This window comes from Gossypium hirsutum, chromosome A11 (genome assembly GCF_007990345.1).
Source record: "Gossypium hirsutum isolate 1008001.06 chromosome A11, Gossypium_hirsutum_v2.1, whole genome shotgun sequence".
Classification (NCBI taxonomy): Eukaryota; Viridiplantae; Streptophyta; class Magnoliopsida; order Malvales; family Malvaceae; genus Gossypium; species Gossypium hirsutum.
In genome coordinates, this window is record NC_053434.1 from 121,307,681 (window position 1) to 121,332,684 (window position 25,004).

Below are 25,004 nucleotides of genomic sequence, written 5' to 3' on the forward strand. Positions count from 1 at the left end.
CCACTACCAAACAACAAGCATGAGTTTACTATGTTGCACTTATCAGAGACAATGGAAATGCAAGCCCTGATGGTCTGTCAAAATGGACGCAAAACAATGAGATTAAAGAAGACCATATCATTTAAAGACCTTTAAAGTAGAGATTAGCTATGCTACGAGGATACCCATACAAGCAATACTCTGTGGGAGCAGAAATCTGAAAACTCTCAAGAAGCATTGGGGATATAGGATATCATTTTAAGGCAGCATACTACGGAACAGTGATGCCTGCTTGTTCCCATTTTCTCTCTCAGGATAATCAGAACAATTTCACAGGTATTGGAAGAGGTGTCCCTAGCTGCACGAATTATCCCACAAGTGAGGTCGTAGCTCAAACTCAGGAGGTAGCTGATTATTTACAGACATTGGCGGTACAGGCTGACATATTGAGCACCAATATGAGATACAATCAGATCGTGGCTAAGAGTTTGTTTTAAAACTTTGGGCATTAGGGAAAGCGTATTTGTAATCCATTTATATGTAAATATATTCTTTTTCTAAATAAAGTTTTCTAAATGAGATTGAATCGAGATTGATATCTTTTTGCATTCATGCATTTGCATTACATTACATCAAAGAAAAGAAGGTGTTGATTTGAAATTTGATTCCTAAACAGAATAGTTTGTCATAAGGAAACGAATTTCTTGATAAAGTAGATTATAGTGCGGTAGTCTGAATATAGTCCAAATAAACGATGAGAGAAAGCTGATAGTCCATGGAGGAATACATGATGTGATTGCCAGAGATTCAAGCCAACAAAGGTTATCCAAGAGAACGACAAGAGAAAGCCGGAAGTCCACGAAGGAATACATGACTTGATTGCCAACGAAGATTATCCAAGAGCCGGCACTTTTTTATGAGTATCATGAAGATAAGCGAGCAAGAGATCGAGGCTCAGATTAAGCAGCAAGCAGCTAGCAAAGGCATTTTTTAGAGAATTTACAAGATTCGACCATGAAGAAAAGATCAGCGTTTACTTGGACTATGAAGGGCAAGACCACATATGTAATCTATTTTCATGTAAAGAAATCTGTTTTCTAGAAAAGTTATTCTAATAGAATTGAATTCAAGATCAACATCTCCTTTTCTTTTGCATTCATGCATTTGCATTGCATCACATCACATGCATTTAAATCCATAAAAAAACCCTAATTAGTTAAAGTCACAACTGAGTGAAAAAGAAGTTGAATGGGAATTAACGACGTTCCCTTACATATCCCTGAATTTTGTGTCAGGAGGGATAGCTTACCCGGAGAAGGGGGTGTTTGGAAATAAAAATCATCCCATCAATGTCATACATGAGGAAGGGACTGAACAAAGAAACCTTGAGGGCATTCGCCCTTACGAACTGGGAAGTTCTTTAAACAATTGGACTGCAGAAGAACTTCCTGTAATCTTTAGGAATTTTACGGAGTAATATTCAGAACATTCTTGTTGTTCTAAAGCCTAGGAGTAATGAGATTTCTTTTGAGAAGTGGGCTCATGTTCAGACATTTTTATTTTCAATAAAACATACTTTTATTATTTATCCGAGTAAATATTCTCTCATTATGATTCTTTTGACCTTTGACATTCTTTATAAATTTTCATTTCATGTAAATAGTCATTCTTGAATTCATTTATTCCTTGTATATTCTTTTGTGTGCTTATTATAGATCCCTAGATATCAATGACACGGGCAACGATACTACAAATTTAGAGTTCCTTTTGAGTGCGATATGTGTTTAGAGGAATCTCAGTACTTTGAAGGTGACAGAAATTGTGACTTGGTTCTAAATTTGTTGAAAATGGTTTTTACCCCATGAAGTGGTGGTAGGAAATATAGCCTTAAAGGAAGGAAAGATTGCAAAATTGGAATTAGCTGAGGAGACAAAACAAGACCTTGTTGAGACTATTATGGGAATTCAAAAATGTGGTCCAAAGACGCATGCAGGAGGATTTGCAATTGCCAGGATAAACATGAGGTTTTGAGGCACTATTGGTCCACCATGGAAAGGGATCGCATCAGTTGTACAATGAATGCCAAATTTAAAAGAGTCAAGACTTATGGGGCATGTATGTTATGGGCCCGAGCTCGTCAAAAGTTTCAAGCTGACATTGACTCATCTTTGTGGACGTCAACTACTCCATTAAGAGAGGGAGATAGCTTCATATGCCAATATTACAAAGTCAAAAGTCATCCATTTCAAAAAAAAAGATTATATATAACTACACAATGCCAAAAGTTTGCAGTCTTTTCAAAGATAATGTGCCATACCACAGTACAACAAAAGTTGCCAAAAGAAAAAAAGAAAAAAAAATAAATTACAGAAGATGACCGAGACTGGTAAAATTGGCATAAGAAACTACCACCTGCTCTCTATGCTTACGCTGGAGCAAACACCTTCAATTCCAGTTGTTTCAAAGGTTCCAACCATTATCCTTGGAATGGGTGCATTGTTTGGCTTTCCTGAGCAATCTGATGTGCCATCAATAGCTGCGATGGTTAGCTCCAGGCGGTGGCCATTGATTTCCAACTATGGTGCATTAGGCCATACACAGTCTCTGAAGCTTAAAATGATAGATTCTTTCTTCAAAACCAGTTTCTGACAAAGTGGATGATGATATCATGAAGAAAGCTCTCTTAGACTTCTATACAAGTTTAGGGAAGAGGAAACCCGATCAAATTATTATTTTCAGGGATGGGGTTAGCAAGTCTCAATTCAATCAAGTTTTGATCAAGTTGTTGAGGCTTGCAAGTTCCTTGACGACAAGTAGAACCCTAAAGATTGTGGTTATTGTTGTACGAAAAACCATCATACCAATTTTTTTTTAGCAGGGATCTCCTGACAATGTGCTACATGGTACTGTCATTGACAACAAAGTATGCCATCCAAAGAACAATGATTTTTACCTTGGTACCCATGCTGGAATGATTGGAATCACGAGGTAGACTGACTATCATGTTCTCTTAGACCAGGCTGGGTTTTTGGCTGATGATCTGCAAGAGTTTGTTCATTCTCTATCCTATATGTATCAAAAGAGCACCACAGCCATATTTTTTGTGGCTCCTATTTGCTATGCTCATTTGGCAGCTTTATAGCTGGGGGCAATTTATGAAGATTAGGGATGCTTCAGAAACATCATGGAGTCATGATGGGATGTATGCTCCGGGAGTAATCTCTGTACCTCAGCTTTCCAGGTTGAAGGATAAAGTCAGCAACTTCATTCTTGTCTGCTGAGAATCATTGAACAATCTTTTTGTAGGGTTTGACAAATAACAGCCAGGACTGCTGCTAGGGCAATCCCTTTCTCATGGGTTTATGAATCAAGATTTTTCCTCCAAGCTTTGATGGAGTCAAGAATTGAATACCTCTAGTAAATTTAACTTGAAAGTATTCATCCTAAGCAAATGTACCGAGAATGGATGACACAGACTTATGACAAAGAAGGTTCGTCCAAAAAAAATTCATAAAGGAAACCTTGTGCTGAAAGATATCCTTCCCATGCAAAAGGATGCCGAATTGGGAAAGGCCATATGTTGCGAAGAGGGCTTTCTCTAAAGGTGCACTGATTTTAACAAGAAATGGATAGAAAGAATTTATCTGATCCAGTGAATTCGGACTCGGTCAAGGAGTACTTCGTCTGAAGGAGAAGGGAAGCCAATGTGAAAAATCGCAAAGGGCACTTTGGGACTTCTATTTTAAAAAAAAGAAAAATAAAAATAAAAAAGAGAAAAAAGAAATATGGTGAGGCCAAGGTGAAAACCCGCAAAGGGCACCTTGAGACCAAAGAAGTTTTGAGTTGAAAACCCGAAAGGGCAGCTCAAATTTGGAAAGTCACACGGTAATCTTGCTATATCTGATTCAACGAAGAGTGAGGCGCGTTGCATATCGGGGCATCGACAAAGTACTTTGGGTCTTTTAAACACATGTCGAACTCAAGAAAGTCTTCATGGAGCTGGCATATAAATGCTCAAGCGGCGATATCTAGGGCATCTAACTTTTGTCCTATTTGCTATCTTTAAATTCTTATTCTTCTCAAAGATAGGCTTTCAGATTAATTTCCTTTGTATTTTTGACAAATTTATTCAAGTCTAATTATCCTCAGGATCAATTTATTTGTCTCCCATTATTCATAAAGCATGTTGCATTGAAATAATGATAGATGAACTAAAATATCTTCACAAACGAAGTTTTGCATATTACTCTGGAAATTTCTAGATAATACAAGAAATTGAAACAAGACAATTGTTTAAGGAATTCTCATATATATGGGTTGGAGATACTCGAGAGATTTTCTTCTTCAGTCCAAAAGGTGGTTGGACGTTTTAAGCAATATTGATCTTAAGAAATGATCATTTCATAAACATCTTCAGTGGATCGTAACATTCGGGGAATGGTACGGTAGACCAAATTGATGGAGAAGATTCGAGGCATACGAGCAGAGTATGATTGATATGTCGAGAAGAACGAGGTGGAAAGCTCGATAGATGAATGAGTGGTGACATCTAGGATAGGGGTCATGTTCACAACATTTTGCATCATAACATGTTTAATTAGGAACATTCGACTCACTTCGATCATAGCATCCCAATTAGCAGGCATAATCATTCTACAGGTTATCAAAGATGACGCGCCTTAATCCCCTAAGCGGTAGGGTAATAGGCCGCAGCATAGCAGATCTGGCTAAAGCAAGATCCAAGATGGTTTGGCATCCTTGTGCCTACAAGGAGCAAATCGAAGACATAGCTGATTTGGCTTTCACGTGTTTACGCTGAAGCAAATCTAAGATGATTTGGCATCCCTGTATTGTCAGAGAACAAATCAAAGTCTGGCATCTCCATTTCGACAGAGAGTAGATACATAGCAAATCTAGCCTTCAGATGTTTATACTGAAACAGATCCAAGCTGGTTTGGCATCCTTGTGCTTACAAGGAACAAATCGAAGACATAGCTGATTTGGCTTTCACGTATTTACGATGAAGCAAATCTAAGATGATTTGTCGTCTATGTAATGTCAGAGAACAAATCGAAGTCTGGCATCTCTACTTCAATAGAGAGTAGATACATAGCAGATCTCACCTTCAGATGTTTATGCTGAAGCAGATCCAAGATGGTTTGGTATCCTTGTGCTTACAAGGAACAAATCGAAGATATAGCTGATTTGGCTTTCATGTATTTACGATGAAGCAAATCTAAGATAATTTGTCGTCTCTGTAGTGTCAGAGAACAAATCGAAGTCTGGCATCTCCAATTCAATAGAGAGCAGATACATGGCAGATCTCACCTTCAGATGTTTATGCTGAAGCAGATCCAAGATGGTTTGGCATCCTTGTGCTTACAAGGAGCAAATCGAAGACATAGCTGATTTGGCTTTCACGTGCTTACGTTAAAGCAAATCTAAGATGATTTGGCATCTCTGTATTGTCAGGGAACAAATCGAAGAAGTTAATTTGGCGTCTCTGTGTTCGATGGAGAGCAGATTGAAGATATCAATATAACAATCCTGAGTTTGCAAGGAGCAGATTGAGGACCATGAAGTCTGAAGCTGGCAAGCCGGGCAAAATTGGTCTTTTTATAGTCTTTGCTCTATTCCTGTTACACAGTAATGAGCAAAGAGGGGCAGCTGTAGACACTCAATTTTACCCGGCCCATTTCGATATTTAAAATAATAAACCCCAAAAAAATGAAGTCCAAGTTCAATCCAGAATTACAAATATAATTTGGCCCGATCGGAATGGCCCATTACTTGAAAAGATTTAAGGTCCATCTATAACCTTGACTCATATGGAAATATAATCTTTAATGATATGCAATCTTAGATGTGATATGCAATCTTAGATATGATACAATCTTAGATATGATTGCAATCTTAGATATGATACAATCTTAGATATGATTGCAATCTTAGATATGATATACAATCTTAGAAGATATGATTTTATAATCTTGGAGATTTAATTTGTAGATATCCTTTAATCTTAACCGTTGATGTAATTTATCTGTACCGTTGGATTTGGGGAGGCTCAACTATAAATAGAGGCCTCTCCCTTCATTGTAAAATACTTGAGTTTTTGGAAGCAATAAGAATTCTTGAGAGCATTCACTCAAATTTTTCTCCCTCTTGCATTCTTACTCTCTGTGGTTTGTTCTTATTTTATTCTTCGTCTATCTTAGTTTTTCAACCATTTTTTATTTTAATTTCTTCATTTTTCAAATATGTATATTTTTCCTATCTTTTATACATTTGATTATGTATTTTATATATAATAATATTTAACATTTTTATATAGTTTATTTTCAAATGTATATTTTCTATGCATGTATATATATTATATAATCATTTCATTATAAATATAAATTCTTTTACATATTTGATATTTTATATATTATTTTTCTAAACCAATATATTTTATATTTTTATATAATTATTATTCTTATAAATATATTTTTTATTATATATTATATTTTAAATTTATTATTAAATATCACATTTTTTTATATGCTCATTCTATTTATCAATTGTTTATATTATACATATATTTTTAAAACTTATGTTTTTTTATTATTATACAATATTTGTTTTTACTTTAGAGTTAATGTATTATTGTTATGTTATGTATTTCATATGTTATGTAATATCTTAGACTTTTATAATTTACTTTCAAATGCATATTTTTATATATGTACATTGATATATTGTATTATATGCATCATTTCATTTATTAATCCATTCATTTGTACATTAAATTATTGGATTGTATATTTTATATTTTATGTAGATTCTATTTATCCATTTGCTATGCATGTCATCTATTTTTACTCATACATATTTTACACATTAATATTTACCATGTTTTTTATATTATTTAATGTTTTATTTATGATATATTGTATATAATTAGTGCATTTATTATGCTTTCTTTTGGGTATATTCCTATTTGCTTAGAATGATTATTTTTATTATTCTATTTTACCCTCTATATAGTGATTGCATTTATATAAAGTGTTATAATACTTTGTAATATACGCTATTTGAATATCTATGTTTCGTAATATAGAATTGTCACTCTAAAAGGTCATTTAAAACAATATTTAAAAGTTTTATAAAAATAAAAAAGGCAATGCTTAGTATTTGAACGCTTCGAGAAAAGTAGTGCCCTAACTTATTGGGTTGCAAGTTTTCTCGTTGAGTTCGAATAGTCAAGTACCCTTCTAAGTTTTTAAGATTTTCAAAATACGAGCACTGTCTTGGAACTTCAAAGTATTGTGTCCTAACTTATTGGATGTGGCGATTTGTCGTTTCGAGATAGGGATTTCCAAAAGGTTAACTTAGTGTCAATGTTTTGATACGAGTGAACCCAAATTTTCAAAATCAAAGTATTTTAAAGAGGATTACATCTTAAAATTTTTTAAATTTCCGACATTAAAGACATTTGATAATCAATTAGGTACCAATTTTTGGGCGTTACGAGGGTGCTAATCCTTCCTCTACGTAACCGACTCCCGAACCTGTTCTTTTATTTCGTGGACCAAAACTAATGATTTTAAAACAAAATGTTTTAAAGGTGATCCAATCACACCTAAAAAGATTGGTGGCGACTCTCGTTTTCGTTTTTTAAAATCGATTCCCATTTTCCAAAACTCGATTTGAAAATAGTTTCGACAGTATGATTGGAGATTATTTTAGTAGTTGAATTGATTAGAAATGGTATGATTTGAAATAGGTTAAATTGGTGACTATGGCATATTGATTTAGTATGCTTTGATTAGGTAAATATGTTTAGATATGGTTAATGTTATTATGGTTTGAAATCTGCTTAGTTTGGTGATGTTTTGGCTGCCATTTCTGAGTGAATTGGTGCCTTATTTTGAGCTTGTAGAGTAAACCCTTATGGGTAGCAAATTGGCCTTGCAAATGGCCTATTTTTGTCCACACAGACAGAGACAAAAGCGTGTGTCACAGTCGTGTCCTTCGATGGTTCAATTCGAATTGAGCCTGGGTGCTCCACACAGCCTCACACACAGGTGTGTGGCTGATCGTGTGGCATAAGTCAGTATACCCTACAGGTTTGGGACGGCTGAGCACACGGCCTGGATATGGGCGTGTGAGGCCATTTCGAATAGGCACACGAGCTGGACACACGAGCGTGTGACTGGCTGTGTGACCTAAGTCAGTATACCCTCTAGTTTTCACACAGCCATGCACACGGGCGTGTGGTTGACCGTGTGGTACAAGTCAGTATGTATGGCCTGTGACACGGGCATGTCTGAAGCTGTGTGAGTCATACGGCCTGTTCACATGGGCTTGTGACCTCTGTATGTTATAAAAAATTTAAAGTTTTGGAAAATTTTATGTGTGATTGGTTTAGTGCCAAAACCTTTTTAAAGCATGTTTAGGGTCTCAAGACCCATATAAGGGATATTATGTATGTGAATGATTGTAATTCTTTAATGATTGAATTTTGAATTATGATATGTTGTTTAAATGTTGTAATTTGATTGATAATACCTCGTAACCCTAATCCGGTGACGGATATGGGTTAGGGGTGTTACACTCTTCCTCTTATAGTCGATCCCGGTATCACCTGCAAATCGACCCTTGTCAAATTTCCAACTACATGGAACGTACCTGTAATTTAAGACTTTGACAGCTTTGCAATCTGAAAAGCCCAACTCGAATTAACGACTTCAACCATGTGGGTCATTTAAATCTGATCACTATCTTCATTGACAGAATCCAACTAGCTTTTTCCAATTGAACACGCCAACTTGGATTTTGAATATAGCACCACTGACTCAACTTCCCAATTGTACGCCGAACAACTCCAACCCAACGCGCAGTTTTTGAATTGAAATTGAATTAACTTTGAGGGACGAATTTGTACTATCCCATAACCAGAGAGATAGCGAATACCGAATTATAAAGTCTTTAATATGGGTTTATATCTCACGATTACTTTGTCGAAGTGACAACCGGGCTAAGGCTAAAAAGGATTTAGTTAATCATGAAAAACATTATTCTTTGAAAGTGGTTTTGTAGAATTGTGGTGTAATGGCCCAAAATTTTCTATTTTTGTTTTTGTATGTGGGACATAAATATCTGTCTGCTTTGGTGGTTATGTGTCTGGGTATGTGAGGGAGGTCCCAAGTTCAAGCCTTGACTTGGGTAAATTTTGGAATTTTTATGAATAAATCCCCATCTTTGGTAAGAAGGCTTTTAAGTAAAAGTTTGTAAATAATTAACAGAATGGGCCTATTGGTCTGGTGGATAAGTGGAGTGTTGGTGGGAAGAAAGTCTTGTGTTCGAGTCCCTGCACGAGCAAGAGAATTATTTTTTTTGTTTGAGTATGTGGAGTGATGAAGTTTAAGTCAAATTGGAATTATGAGTAGTGGGGATGTTAGTGGAGTGATTTGGGAAAATAGGGGTTATTGAAATAATTTGGGTCTCTCCATCTCAAAACATTTCTCTGCAATTTTCCTATTCCCTTTTCTTTTTTCAACTCTTACATCCTTCTTTTTGCCGTTGCCCCTACCTTACCTTGCTGTTGTTTTCTTGTTTGATTCCTCCTCTATTTCCAAGTTTGTTGTAGTTAGATTATTTGGCTTTTGCATGATATCAGTAAGCTTTGATTCTTGCTAAATCTTAACGTTTCTGGTTGCTATCTAAGAGGAGTTCTTTTTTGGCATTTAGAACTTGATTAAGGGACTATAAATCATTCCTAATTGATGAGTTAAGTGCATGGATTTCTTGATTCGATCAAAGGTAAGGGTTTCGACACATAATGGATGAACGTCTCGTTATGATTTCATTAAAGTCTTAGCCAAGTATTGAAAATGGGCTTTGGTTTGTCAATTTTTATATTCTGGAGTGCTCGGGGTTGCGTTAGCATCGATTTGATACCAAGTGTATACCCGAAAACATAGAAAATGGGGTTTCGTCGAAAGCTAAAAATCTAATTGTAGACACCACATTGGCGTGTGGTAGGCTGTGTGATCGAAGAGGTCAGGCTGTGCGCGAAGGACACAGCCTTGTGATGGCTAGACAGGCCGTGTGTGAGGCACGGGCTAGTGATTTGGGTCGTGTGGGCCGACACAGGTAGTCCATACGAGCGTATGGGATTTTGGGCCAGGCTGTGTTATCCATACGGTCAATGTCAATTTGGGCCATGTGGGCCCATACGGACAAGCCACATGGGCGTGTGAGCCCATTTTTACTAATTGATTGCTAAGGTTGCACGGGTCGCCCAAGTCGACTGTGAACCTACTGTAGTGTTGGTAAGCACTATTTGAGCCATTAATTATGTGAACTGAGTAAATGATGGTTGGACTGAGCATGATAAACTGTATACATGTATGCCGATTTACTAATATGTATATGTGTAATGATAGTTACATGTAAGCATGACATCTACTATATGATGCTTTGCATTGGGTGGGGTTGTTTATATTTGGAGGAAGTGTATTGAAAGCCTCTTAAGCCTAATATCTGGCAACTCAGCTGCGAATTACTATTTTGTGCCGCATTCAGAACTACTTAAAGTGTAGGGATGGGTGGGTGATTAAATCCCCACATGGAGTGTAGGGTTTGACGGAGATGGTGTGTAGAGACTGGTTGGGTAGGACTTTGATACTGAATACTACATGACTGATACTGTTACTGTGATGGGCTAAGGCCCTACTGCATGTTTGATACTGTACTGAACTGGGCTAAGGCCCAAACTGTTACTAATACTGAAAAAGGGCTTAGGCCTAGACTGTATTGACTGTTGACTGTGAACACTGATTGTTTGTTTGTTTTTTGCGAGATTACACACTGAGTTTACGTAAACTCACCTTTTTTGTTTAATGTGCACAGGGAATCCCCAAACTTAGGAAGATCGATGCGGTGGAGGACTTAGTGTTGACCACAGATTTCTGGACTTTCATTGGTTTTATATTTATATTTATTTTTACTTTCATTGGTTATGTTTTGGGTTGAAAATTGGATTGACGGACACTCGTTTTGATTTGGGTTTTAATTTCTTTACTTTATGGATTTAAAACTGCTAGTCATAAGAGGAATTCGATTTTCAAACTATATATGGTTTCTCTAAAACACACAAGTAGTTAAACTATTTTTAAGGCTTCCGCAATGAACCTCGTTTTCAAAATCCAAAATAATTAAACAAGAGATTAAGAAAGATAATAACATGGAATTGGTTTTGTCGCAACAACTTAGTTTTCAAAAACACTCTCATGTGCCATTGCCAGATTCGACCATAACGTCTAGACAGGGTTTGGGGTGTTACATGTGGAAGGTGGAAAGGGAAAGGGCCTTGGAAGTCAATTAAACCAAAAAGCTAAAAGTTAAAGAAAAAAATTGAAAGAACAAAATATGGGTGATGCGAGAAGGGAGAAAAGAAAAATTAAATAAAGAATTTATTAAATGCCAAAGGTAAAGTGTGTTCAATTGGTTGTAGCCACTAGGTATTTATACACACTTTTAGTGCTAAAATTTAGCTAGATCTTTCCTAAATATTATCACTAGATAATTCTAAATATTATCACTAAATAATTCAAAATTTAAAAATCAAATTTAAACTAGAATTTAAACTAATTACAGAGTTGTAATAGTATTAAAAAAATCCTTCAATCTTTATCCAGCCACATTTAAAAATATCTTCAACCCTTCAATCTTTATCCAATCATCTTTGAATCTTCAATCTTTCAATCAAGCCCTCCTCTTTGCGTTTTGTTCCAATTTAGCCCTTTTTTGTAAGAGTTTGAATTCAGTACACCAACTTCATTCCTGATAAAAATAATCCAAATTTATTAGCATTTTATTTGATAATTATCCAAAAATAAATATATTAAATATACGAATTTATCTTGCTATCAATGCAGTGTCAGCGTAAGGTACATGTGGCACAGAATGTGTCATTGTTTGGTTTTTTCGTTAGCCACATTACTTTTTAACGTTACAAATAGACGAAGGTTTTAACAGAAATGGCTAATTTACTTTTTGATTTAACATACAATGATTAATTCACTCATTTATTAAAATAAAAAACAAAATAAAATCTAACTCTTAATACAAAGACTTCCATAGTACTTTAATCCATTTTCACATTATTTTACCATATATATATTTACCATACGCCTATCATGTAAATGGTATAATGTCCAAATTGTCTGGTCTTACTTGCCATGGTTGATTTCATTTGTCAATTAATGATTATGGATTGACAACATTGACCTTTCTATGCACGGGGAGGGGACTACCCCTTTTCTGCCATTTTCACTACCCATTACATTAATTTTCTCCGCCCTACTGCTCTTTTGCACTGGACTGTCCAATTGTATTTAAAGACAATATGTATATAGATTGTACATTTTCTTGATTCGTAGAATTCCATATACTTAGAAGAGATGAAACCTATGATGAATTCTATTATTTGATTTCTATTTTATACAATAAATATTTGAATTTTGTTCTCATTTATGTGTACTTATCTCTTATTTTAATATTTTCTGAATATTAATTCATGTTTAATTGTGCTTAAATCAGAGAAGGAAAAATCTCTATTTAAGAGTAGATCTAGCATAATTGAGTGGAGTTTCATGCAATCCTAGAAATAGGATTACATAAATCTATCAGATTAAAGTCAAATCTAATAGGAGAATCCATAGATTGGGTTAATACAATAATAGGGGTTTTAATTAGAAAAAAAATTCAATTAATTAACCTATAGTTAGTTGCTCTTAGTCTCGAAAATTATATTAACATAATTTAGAGATTTTTACGGATCAAGATACCAAGTGAATAAATTTTTTAATTCAGATTCATAATGACAGATGAAGTCTAGGTGAATTCTTTCCTGGGTATTGTTCGCTTCTTGATTATTATTCAATTGTATTCTTGGTTTATTCTTTGTTGAGTTCTTTAGTTAATTAATTTAGTAAATTTTACTTTAAACCAATCACTCCAATTTGTCGGTTAAATAATAGGAAAACAGTAATTATTAGTAGTTTTAGTCCTCGTGGATATGATATATTTACTCACTATAGCTATACTATTTATCGATAAGTGCATTTGCCTTTGTCGTATTTTAGTTAATTCAGTGATACCATCATTGATCTTACTTTTTTTTTCTCTAATAGGAGCCACTCTAATGACTTTATCAAAGGATTTTGTTCCATTGGTTGCTCTCCAACACACCCTTTTTTTTAATGAGTGGTCGATTTCGCATAGATTCCAATTATATTGATTAGTACATATTGTTTCAATAATAAATCGAAACGATAAACACAAAGACAGAAGGAAGGGGCAAACAGGTGCCTTGACTCCTCTAAAATTGAAAATTTGTTTTCTATGCTTTAAATGTATAAAGTTATAAATTGTAATGGTAAAATTGTATTTTTCCCACTCCTAAAAATAACAAGGTTTTAATTTAGTTTTTAAAAAAATTATAAAGATATTAACTAATACAATGGTTAAATTGTATTTTAACTCTAATCAAAATTTATAAATTAATTCTAATCCTTCAAACAAATTTCTGACTTCACCTTTATTTCCACACTAATAGAAATTTTAATCCGTGTGAATTGCACCTACCAAAACATTGTGCACTAAGTGGTATATAAATTACATTAATATATATATATAGTACTATTTCTTTTACCTACTTTAAACTTTAACTAGTTAAAGTAGAAACTTTAATATTTTAAGTAGGAAAAAAAATTATTTAACAAATAATCCAAAGATTGTTTAAGAAGACAATAGGGATGCAACTTATTTGCCTTCGGATCGGGATGTTTTTTTTTTTTAAATTCACCTAAACAAATTAAATAGATTAATCGAAATAAATAACAAGAGTTTACAAAAAGACAAGTAAATAAACGAAGTTACAAAATTCACATAAATAACAAGAGTTTACAAAAAGACAAGTAAATAAACAACACTTACTTTGGTTGATGTATGGTATAATAAGTCTGCAAAGCACTAAGATAAAGTGCTGCAATGGCAGCCACAAGTGCCCAAAACGACCAAGGACTCCTAAAATAAGCATGATACCATTGAGCTACATTATTAATCAACATATTCTTACAATGATTATGTATTTGCTGTTCAACATCACTGTAAATCTGCGGACTAGGAACCAAATCAGCGTTCATCTTATTGAAAAGCTTAGCCACTTCTTCTTCACTCCCCAATCCGTTGTATAGTACGCCGGCGTCTCTCATTTCTTTAACATCTTCGGCTTCATCGATCAATAAATCAAGGAAACACATAAATGAAGTGACGGTGAAATCGTTGTCGAAATCCGGACACATTTCGTAAGCTATTAAGTTCATGGTTGAATCATCGACGGTGATCGGCGGTAAATATAATTTTCCGAAGAAGAAGATACGGTTGAAACTGATGTCGGTTAAACAACTTGTTTTGCTTGCTTTTAACCATATGCCGGCCTTTTTAAGCTCTTTTACGTTACCAATGTTGTGTAAATGGTGCCGTTTTGTTCTTGCTTCGTTGCTAGATCCGTGTTCAGTGAATAGCCACAAATGCCACCGCCACCACCATGGTTTTCCTTTTCCGACAAGGAGTCTTTCTCGTAGTAGATTCAATAAGTGAATTCGCTCCCCTTCTTTTTGCTTCTCCCACCACCATTCACTACTCCAAAATATATGTGAAGCTAAAATTAAGATTTTCAAAATAGATAATCCAACGATTAAGTTATTGATTTATAAATCTCAATTTATTTGATTTAATTAAATAAATTATTAAATTATAATAAGCCCTCAAATTAAAAAAATAAAAATTAAAAAAATAAAAATTATAATTTTAAAAAAATAAAATTATAAATTAATACATGAAAGAAGGATCAGACTATACTCATTAATCAAGTTGGTTAGATAAAAAATCAAATAAGGTTAAAATTAGGCCAATTGAATCAAAAAATCGAATCCATTTTTTATATTTTTAATATTTTCAAAAATTTAAATAATTAAACTGAATTAACTAATCACCCAGAAATGAGAGTCAAATAGATTCCATCACCCATCTAGATATAAAAACCTTTTAACATTTATAAACTCCACAAAAATGATTCTTTATTTAATTCCCTAAATTACCTGTCCTCGCCTTGGTTGATAACAGCACCGTCGATGAACCTTGGGATTGCATTCATGAACTTTTTGCCATTACCCGAGCTTGTAAGCAATTCAAGAACACGAAAAGGTAATTGGTTTTCCAACAAGAACAGATCCGAGTACACAAATGTCAGCATATCGTTTTTAATAAACAACTGGCCATAAACATAAAAAATATCATCACCGTAACGCAAATAAACTGCTTGTAAAATTGCGCAGCCGTCAACGAAGAACATCCAAGCCAGTTTCTCGTCATCGTCTCTATACTTCTCTAATTCCTGTGGATCATAGCATTTCTTCAAGCCATCCATCTCTTTCTTTATGTTGCTGTACAAGGATTCCCTCTCGACGCCAATGTTATTGACGAATTTTGCTGCTAATTTGAGCTTGAGCTCCTTGGATTCATGAAGGGTGGGATCATCGTGGTGGATTGGGCCGATTGAGATCACTTTCGGCTTGAAATACTTCATGAAATCTACGGTACGGCGAAGGGTTGATGGGACTTTTCGTATCAATGGATTGGCTGTGAGGTTGCGTTCGCCGCCGTCAAAAGCTTTGTCTAATGACTTGAGATTCGCCAATTCACCATTGCTGAGAGGGACGTCCGTGCACCGCATATCAATGTTCACGGAATCGTTGTTGGTGTTGTTGTTGATGATTGTTTGATCAGTGGAAACTGCTCCTAAGGCGCCGCCTCCTTCTTCCGTGGACGACATTTCAGGCTGAGCGGTTGGAAGTAATTAACAAGGTGATTTTGTGAACTGTTTTTGGCTGAGTGAGTGATGCTGGAAAAAAGGTGGCAAACTTCTATGAAAGCATCAAACGCGTCTTTGGAATAACTGGTTTTCATCTCTTATTTTATTTTGTGTGGTACTTGTAGATCAGAGTGTTGATTAAATCACTGCCTGTCACGAGTATTCAGTGACAGAACACGTACGTGGAGGACAACGATTTGAGGGGAAATAGAGATATTATATTACGAATACCAGAACTGGATATTGTCGTATTTGATTATAAAAAGGTATCGGCTGTAATTTAATTCTCAATGAGCGGGTTTTTTTATAAAATAACTTAAAATTTTTCATTAATTATAAAAATGATATTTTGTTTATCATTTACGTAGATAATAAATAGTAAAAATGGATAGAGTTAAAAAAATTGGCATGACCTATTTACCATGTCAACCAATTATTGACTATTAAAAATAAAAAATTACTTTTTAATGAACCTATTTCCCGTCACATGCGGCAGAAAATAACAAAGTATACAGTAGCTGCAGGCAGCGAAATCTAAGGAAGGTATGCACCAATCAATTGTTTTTAAGTACGAATATTCAAAGATAAAGTAATCTTTAATTATCTGAATATTTGATAATAGGGAGGATGTTATAAAGAGTTTAGAAGTTGAAGTTGAATTATATATTTTTAGACAAGTTAAAATACACTTAATCATATTGGTTTGTAATTTTAACATTTTAAAAGGATTAGATTAAAATTTATTTATTTTGGAGGTTGAGATGCAGTTTTATGTGCATTAACATGTAGAATTATAATTTTTAAAGGCACCCAAAACATAATTTTTTCCTAGATCAATTGAACATAAAAAATTACTCAATAAGCTATGGAATTAATTTTTCCTTGGCACTTATATACATATAGTACATGTAACAATATTTTTGTTAAAGAAAAGTAATTTGACTCTTTTTTTTTTTTTGAAAAGTTAATAACTAAATTTAGCTCAAATAAAAAAGAAAGAACAAAAGCCAATTTGACAGAAAATGTAAATGTTAAGGGTTGAATTTATCTTTATGTCTTCTTTTTTTAAGTTTCATTTATAGAAATACAATTTAGGTCCAAGTACAAATATATGTCTCGATTAATCTAGAAAGAACTAGACAAAATCCATACATAATATACACATATAATGAGAGTGAAACTCACACATCAAAAGTGAGAATAATATTATAGAACCTAAACACTCAACAACTCAAAACCTTCACCTTAACCAAGAAGCTAAGACCCTATCAAAGGGAGAATTTTATATCTACAACACTTCTTAAATTTCATTAGCTTAATAATAGCTATTCAAATATTTTTTTTCATTTTATTACTTAAATTATTTTTACTTACTTTAATATTTAAATTATCAGTATATTACATAATTTATTCCAAATATTTAACATTGTAACCATGCTTCTTTACATATATTAATTGCATTTATTATTCTACCTAACTCATGAAAAATCTCAAATTTGCAACATGTTATTCACATGCCAACCAACCAATTTATTATTCCAACGAACCAACCAATTTATTCACATGCCAACCAAATATACAATTTGGTACCTAATTCTAATTCAAAGCTCCAACTAAAATCATGAAAGAAAAATACATTACATGACATTTCTAAATGACTTAAAACTTACCTAAAACATGCTAAGTAAGTTCAAACATATTATTTCAATTCCATAGCAATTCATATTACCATTTCATCATTTATATTCAACTTTTCAATAACTTAAACTAAATATCAACAAGTTAGACAAACATCTACCATTACCTTTTCATGCCATAATGAATCATTCCATTTCAAACAATCATCACATTAGTTCTTTTATTTTTTCTTTTTTAGTCAACATATGCAAACCAACTTAAATAGATGACATTTCAACTTTCTAAATGCATCAAATATTTCATATTCATGTACTAACAAAGATCATGCCAAGAACCCACATGCAAAGTCATTATATACCACATTTAACTCAACAAGACTTTTAGAAACCAAAGGTTACTACAAACGTTGATATAATTGTTGCTATCCTTGACTCAAAATGATAAAAAAAATACCAAATTGACGATAAAATAGTTTAAGCTTTGAACGATCCAGCCTACATGTTCTGCAAGGTAACAACCTAAAAGAAAAAAAAAGAAACAATGGGATACGTATATGATATGCTTAGTAAGCTCATATGGAAACTAAAACTTACCTAGATCTATTGAACATAAAAAATTACTCAATAAGCTATCAAATTAATTTTTCCTTGGCACTTATATACATATAGTACATGTAACAACATTTCAAGTCAAAAGTGTTAGATACAATGTTGAATCATAATCCCGTCAACATTTAAAACATAATCACATAGCAATCTATATATCAAATTTCATCAATACTAGTTCATTTTCAATTCAAGATTTAATTCCATTTCTAACCATTTAATCATCCTCTGATGGAACCTTAGTAAAAAAGATCTAGGTACATGGGAATATTTTGCTGACACTTTACCGAACTTGCTCACACAAGTTGACTTTATATTAGAATTGTTCTATAACACCCCTAACCCATATCTGTCGCCGAAACAGGGTTATGGAGCATTACCAGAGTTTATACATCAAATATAATTAAGTCGTATCATTTACTATTCATATTCAAAATTTAACCTATTCAATCATAATGTCCCTTATATGGGCCCTCGAGACCTAATTTATGCATTAGAAACAAGTCGGGACTATATTGAGAACTCAGAGAATTTTTCGAGAAATTTTAAAATTTTTCTTAGGTGCATGGGACACACACCATGTGGATAGGTCGTGTGGGCATTCGATGTGAGGCACACATCCATGTCCAGCCTATATCCATACCCATGTAACTCTCTAACTTGGGTCACACGACCAACTACACGCCCGTGTGCTAGGTCGTGTGGACAATTTAATCTTTGAAAATTAGGTGCAAGGGACACACGACCAAACCACATGCCCGTGTGTCACACACGGCTGAGACACACGTCCGTGTCTCTGCTCATGTGGACGAAAAATAGGCCATTTTCAGGCCACTTTTCTCATCCAATTTGCCTTTCACCTACGACATCATCCAAACACATTCACAAGCCAATTCATAACCCTCAAATCAATTCCAATACCAAGTCTTATGCATGACATATTATCTCATATGTTCAAGTGTTTAAACTTACCAAAAACACATTTATGCTTATAGGCATACTTTATCAATTATGCTAATTCAAAACCATTCATCAATAGGTTTGTATACTTCCTATCATATCACCATTTTATCACTCATCAAACTTGATAAGGCTTTATATAATTACATCAAAATATTTACAAACAAAATATTTCATCATTTTGCTTAACTTAGCTTATACATGCCATTATACCATGCTTTATATACCAAGAAGTCCGAGGGATAGTGTGATGTGTGTCCGACCAAGTTCCAACTTTCATGAGCTTCCGAGTAAGCATTTAATGCTTAGTAAGTTCATATAATGGAATTTAACTTACAATTCATATTCATTCAAAATAACATAGATAATACATCCAATTCAATGTAATCAATAACCCAAACAAACAAACATCCTCATCAAACATGTTAGTTACATAATTCATAATAATGCCAAGGAATATAGATGAGCTCATCAATACCTCATTTCCACATACATGTGTTTATCATTTCAAGTTTCCAAGGAACATGTGCATATCATATTTTTGTATAACAAGTATTCTCATAGTATTTCATCTTGAATTCATATTATCCCTTATTGGAACGTTACCCGTTGAATCATTTAAAATATCGATGAATACATGGGCAGCACACACAAAGTGTACAATACGGTAAATCCGTCAACTCATATTCGGGAGTGCTTATAAAAGCACATAAATGGGAAGCTTATCCGGGCTAAAACAGGACACTCATAAGAGCCATATTCAGGAAGCTCAAGCGAGCTAATAACGGGTAGCTCCGAAGAGCCATTTATCGGAAAGCTCCGGATAGCTATATATTGAGAAGTTAAAGCGAGTCGTATCAGGAAGCTCACAAAGAGCCAATTAACGGGAAGCTCACGAAGAGCCTATGATCAGGAAGCTCATAAGAGCTAAGGTGTGTCCACAACACATGTAAGATCACAACTTATTGGGATGCTTCAAAGAGCATTAACGGGAAGCTCGCAAGAACCATATAACGGGAAGCTCACAAGAGCTAATAACGGGACGCTCTTTTGAGCTATTGTGTGTCTGCAACATATGCAAGACCACAACCAATATGGGAGCCCTGTATCCAATCGATTTTCATGTATTCAAACGGGATTTCATATTTATTAGGCAGTATCAAATTTATAATTAATTTCATAACATATCAATTATACAACTCACATAGACAACATTTCATTCAAACATGTAAATTTACACAATTTAGTTACACGGTCTTACCACGACACTTGTTCGTATACGAGAATCTACTAATCCGATACTTTTTGTTTTCCTCAATCCAATTTCGTACTAGGTCAATTTGGATCTATACAAGTAAATTTAACTCAATTTAATGAAATTCATATTCAATTCAATCAAATTCACATTTTAGGCAAAAGTACCTTTTGCCCCTATACTTTTAATTAATTTCAATTTCATCCCTAGGCTTGGAAAGTGAAATTCATGCAATTTAATCCTTATTCCAAGCCTAGCCAAACTTTTCATATAACAATAACAGTCCATATATTTCACAAAAATTAGAAATTTTCCATGAATTTTACATCTTTTCAATTTAGTCCCTAAATCACAATTTCATGAAAATTTCCTTTACAAAAGTTGTTTATCTATCAACAACCTTTTATTTTCTACCATAAATTTCAAATTTTCAGGATACTCATCCATGGAAAAATTTTAATACTTTGATAACTTTGCAAATTGATCCCAAAAATAGATAGGTTAGGTTATTATGATCTCAGAAATGTAAAAATTATTAAAAATAAGACATGATTACTTACCTAATTAAGCTTACTTGAAGTTCTCTTTCTTAGCTAGGGTTTCCATAGAAAATTTTAGGGAAGATGATGATATAAAATGATATTTTCTCTTTTAATTTAATTATCATCTTTTATTTTTCCACTTTCCAATTTAGTCCTTTTCTTTTCTTAAATTTCTATGGATGAATCATCATAAATATCTACTAACTTCTCTTAATGGTGTATTTATAAGGACCTCAAAATTTGAATTCCGTAGCTATTTAATCCCTCTAGCTACTAGAATTCAACTTTTGCATTTCATGCAATTTAGTCCTTAATAACAATTAAACATGAAATTAGTAAAATTTTCTTATCAAAATTTTCATACGTCTTTCCTATCATAATGCAGGCCACACAATAATATTAAAATAAATTTTCTTTCTGACTCACATTTGTGGTCCCGAAACACTATTCTGATTTTATTGAAAACGGGCTGTTACATGTTCACACAAGTTGACTTTGTAATTTATATTATGTAAAATTTAAGATTTTTATATCATGTAAATCAAAGCTTAGCATAACTAATTAGTATAGAATTTTCAAAATAATATGGCTTTATAAAGATATATAATTCTTGATATAAGTCTCAACAAGGGAAAAATTAAGGAGAGGAAAATTGTGGTGGAAAGGGGATCGATTTCACCTAAACAGGTGGAGAGCTGAAGAATTATAAGAGAAGGAAGATGGTTGATATGAACGCTAAAAGTAATTGTTAAAGGTTGCTAATAGAGGAAGATCCATTTCTCATTGTCATGGAGTGCATAAGGGACGTGCATGGGGGGCTCTATTCTATTATTCCTTTTGAGGGCATATGAGGTTGTTATGCTCAGGTGGGTTTCAATATTCCCTGAAGAGGTGGCTAGACCATGGTAAGCAGATAGCTTGATAAAAGGGGACACTCCTCTGTTAAGAGGTGGCTCTTAATAAGTGATTAGTCTAAAAAATTGACCAACTGAGGATAGTCTGATGAATAAGAGATAGATAATTGTATTTGTTAAATATGACTCCTATTTTTAGTCAAATTTAACAAATAGTCTTTCAGTTAAACTCTATTTACTTGTTTCAATCAAACACTGATTAGTTTAGATTATTTTATTATTATTTGATCTATGAATTTAGCCTATAAATAGGCTCTTTTACAACCTTAGAATTGACACCCATTAGAGATTAGAACTCATAACACATTTAGAGAATTTTGTGTTTACGTTTTGTGGGTTCTTTGTTTTCGGGGTTTTGGGGTTTAGTTTTTATCTCCATCTTTTATACTCTTCGTTCTTTTGCCATTATAGTAAAATTATCTTTGCCCGTGGTTTTTTATCCTCTTTGGAGGGGTTTTTCCATGTCAAATTTGTGTGTTCAATTTCTCAATTTATTCTGCTATTTTCTTGTTCGTTACTTAATCGGGTTAAAATCCTAACAAGTGGTATCAGAGCTAGTTCAATTTTTATAGATCAGCCCGTTCAGAGATGGCAACAACAAGGTTTGAAATTGAGAAGTTCGATGGTGTGACAAATTTCAATCTGTGGCAAGTTTGGATGATGACAATTCTAGTTCAATCATGCTTGAAAAAGGTTGTTATCGGGAAAAAGCCTGAGAATCTAAATAAAATAGAATGGGAAGAGCTTGATGAAAAGGCTTTATCTGCAATCCAGTTGTGCCTCATGAATACGGTATTGCAGGAGGTATTGATGGAGAAGACCTCATCTGCCTTGTGGAAAAGGTTAGAAACTCTTTATGCCACTAAGTCTCTGGCTAACCGTTTAGTGTTGAAGCAACGTCTATTTACGTTTCGCATGAACGAAGGTAAGCTTCTTAGAGACCACATCAGTCAATTCATTACTCTTTTAAATGATTTAAAGAATGTTGAGGTTCATATTGACGATGAAGATCAGGCTATGCTATTATTGTGCTCTTTACCCCCTTCATACAAGTCTTTCAGGGAGACCCTGATTTATGGCAGAGACAAACTCTCGTTCGAAGATGTGAAGGGTCATTTGTTGAGTAGAGACAAACTCGACAATGAGCTTCATTTGGATAGCAAGACAGATAGGCAAGCTTCTGTTTTGGTAGCATCAAAGAAACGAGATAAAAGGTGTCGCTATTGTAAAAAGTTAGGTCACGTCAAAGCAAATTGTTATAAACTGCGAAATAAAAAAGCTGTTGAGAGTAACGAGGAAGATGTAGCTGATGCTAATTTGGTCGATGAAAATGGGGATGATTTCTTGTTAGTGTCAACAAGTGATAACACCAAGCTCACGTCCGAGTGGATCCTAGATTCAGGATGTTCTTTCCACATGTGTCCCAATAGAGAATGGTTCTCCATATACAGTTCGATTGAAGGTGAAGTTGTGCGTATGGGAAACGATTCATCTAGTAAGGTAATTGGTATTGGTATTGTTAAAATTAAGATGCACGATGGGACGATTAGGACACTCTCAGATGTCAGATATGTACCTGATTTACGAAAGAATCTCATCTCCTTAAGTATTTTAGACTTGAAAGGATGCAAAATCAACATCGAGTCGAGCAGTATTAAAGTATCTCGTGGAGCTCTCGTTTTGTTAAAAGGTAAAAGAATCGGCAGTCTTTATATTCTGGAAGGTTATACAGTGACCGGTGAAATCGGACGCCCCTCGTCCGTTACGGAGTTGAAGTCAACTTGTTTGGAGCCAAGGCAACTTGGTCATAGGAGGGAAAAAGGTATGACTGTTTCGTTGAAGAGAGGTTCTCTTTTGGATGCAGGTTTTGAAAAGTTAGGGCACTGTGTTCGTGAAAATCAAACCCGGGTTAGTTTTGATTTGGTAGTGTACAAGTCGAAGGCTAGAAGTCTTCCAGTTTCTAAGCACAAATTCGACTCAATTAATTCCCTGCATAGTTCAAGATAGGCTCGTGGCGAGCTTTGGCAAAGATGGCGTTGTGGAAATATGAGTCAAGGTGGAGATTTGTTAACTATGACTCCTATTTTCAGTCAAATTTAACAAATAGTCTTTCAGTTAAACTCTATTTACTTGTTTCAATCAAACACTGATTAGTTTAGATTATTTTATTATTATTTGATCTATGAATTTAGCCTACAAATAGGCTCTTTTACAACCTGAGAATTGACACCTATTAGAGATTAGAACTCATAACACATTTAGAGAATTTTGTGTTTACGTTTTGTGGGTTCTTTGTTTTCGGGTTTTCGGGGTTTAGTTTTTATCTCCATCTTTTATACTCTTCGTTCTTTTGCCATTATAGTAAAATTATCTTTGCCCATGGTTTTTTATCCTCTTTGGAGGGGTTTTTCCACGTTAAATTTGTGTGTTCAATTTCTCAATTTATTCTGCTATTTTTTTGTTCGTTACTTAATCGGGTTAAAATCTTAACAGTATTCAAGCATCCAACTGATGCCTTTTGAAAGTGCTACATGGCTAACTTAAATGGAAGTAAAAAAGAAAATGATTTGATATGGGATGAGAGTCTCAGGATAAAATAAAAATTAGGATAAATGCAATGTTGAAATGAATATACTAAGGAATCTTTAATGTTTATGGCCAAACCCCACCTCTCCTATCCTATACTTCATCTATAATAATGATTCTTGGCTTCTTCTACAATTGCCTTCACAAAAAGAAGCTGACATTTGCTGTTGTCCTTCATTTACTTTTATTTTCTTCCTATGATATATATGCAAGTAGAATATAAATTATACATTTACAATTCCTCAATTATTTGGATTAGATTGAAAAACAATCTCAATTATTTGGATTAGATTCAAAAACAATTGACACTTGATTTGATTGTGATAGAAGTTTTAGTTTAATGATATGAATGAGTTAAATTTTAAATTTATAATATTTAAGTTGAGTGTGAATGAATTTTTTACTTAATTGAAAATTTAAAATTTTAGATTTGAGTCTTATTTAATTATGTGTGAATATCATGTATAAATTTCGTTTAAATTTATTTTAATTTAATTCTCATACTATATAAACTTTATTCTTAATTAAATTCGAATATATTCTGATTATCAAATTAATCATACATTGTAAAATGGATTAGGATTATAGTTAATTATA

The 25,004-nt window shown here is 33.7% G+C and overlaps 1 protein-coding gene and 1 pseudogene across 1 annotated transcript; one reads left to right on the plus strand and one right to left on the minus strand.

Moving 5' to 3' along the window:
* The first annotated feature begins 2,400 nt into the window (after positions 1 to 2,400).
* Positions 2,401 to 3,230, plus strand: LOC107941181 (protein argonaute 4-like; annotated as a pseudogene).
* Positions 3,231 to 13,898: 10,668 nt separating this feature from the next.
* LOC107941175 (UPF0481 protein At3g47200) lies at positions 13,899 to 16,098 on the minus strand. The gene is made up of 2 exons (XM_016874730.2): positions 15,135 to 16,098; positions 13,899 to 14,673 (listed from the first exon to the last, which is right to left on the minus strand). The coding sequence occupies exons 1-2, from the start codon at positions 15,866 to 15,868 to the stop codon at positions 13,965 to 13,967; spliced, it is 1,443 nt and encodes a 480-aa protein (XP_016730219.1). The 5' UTR covers positions 15,869 to 16,098; the 3' UTR covers positions 13,899 to 13,964.
* Positions 16,099 to 25,004: the final 8,906 nt, after the last annotated feature.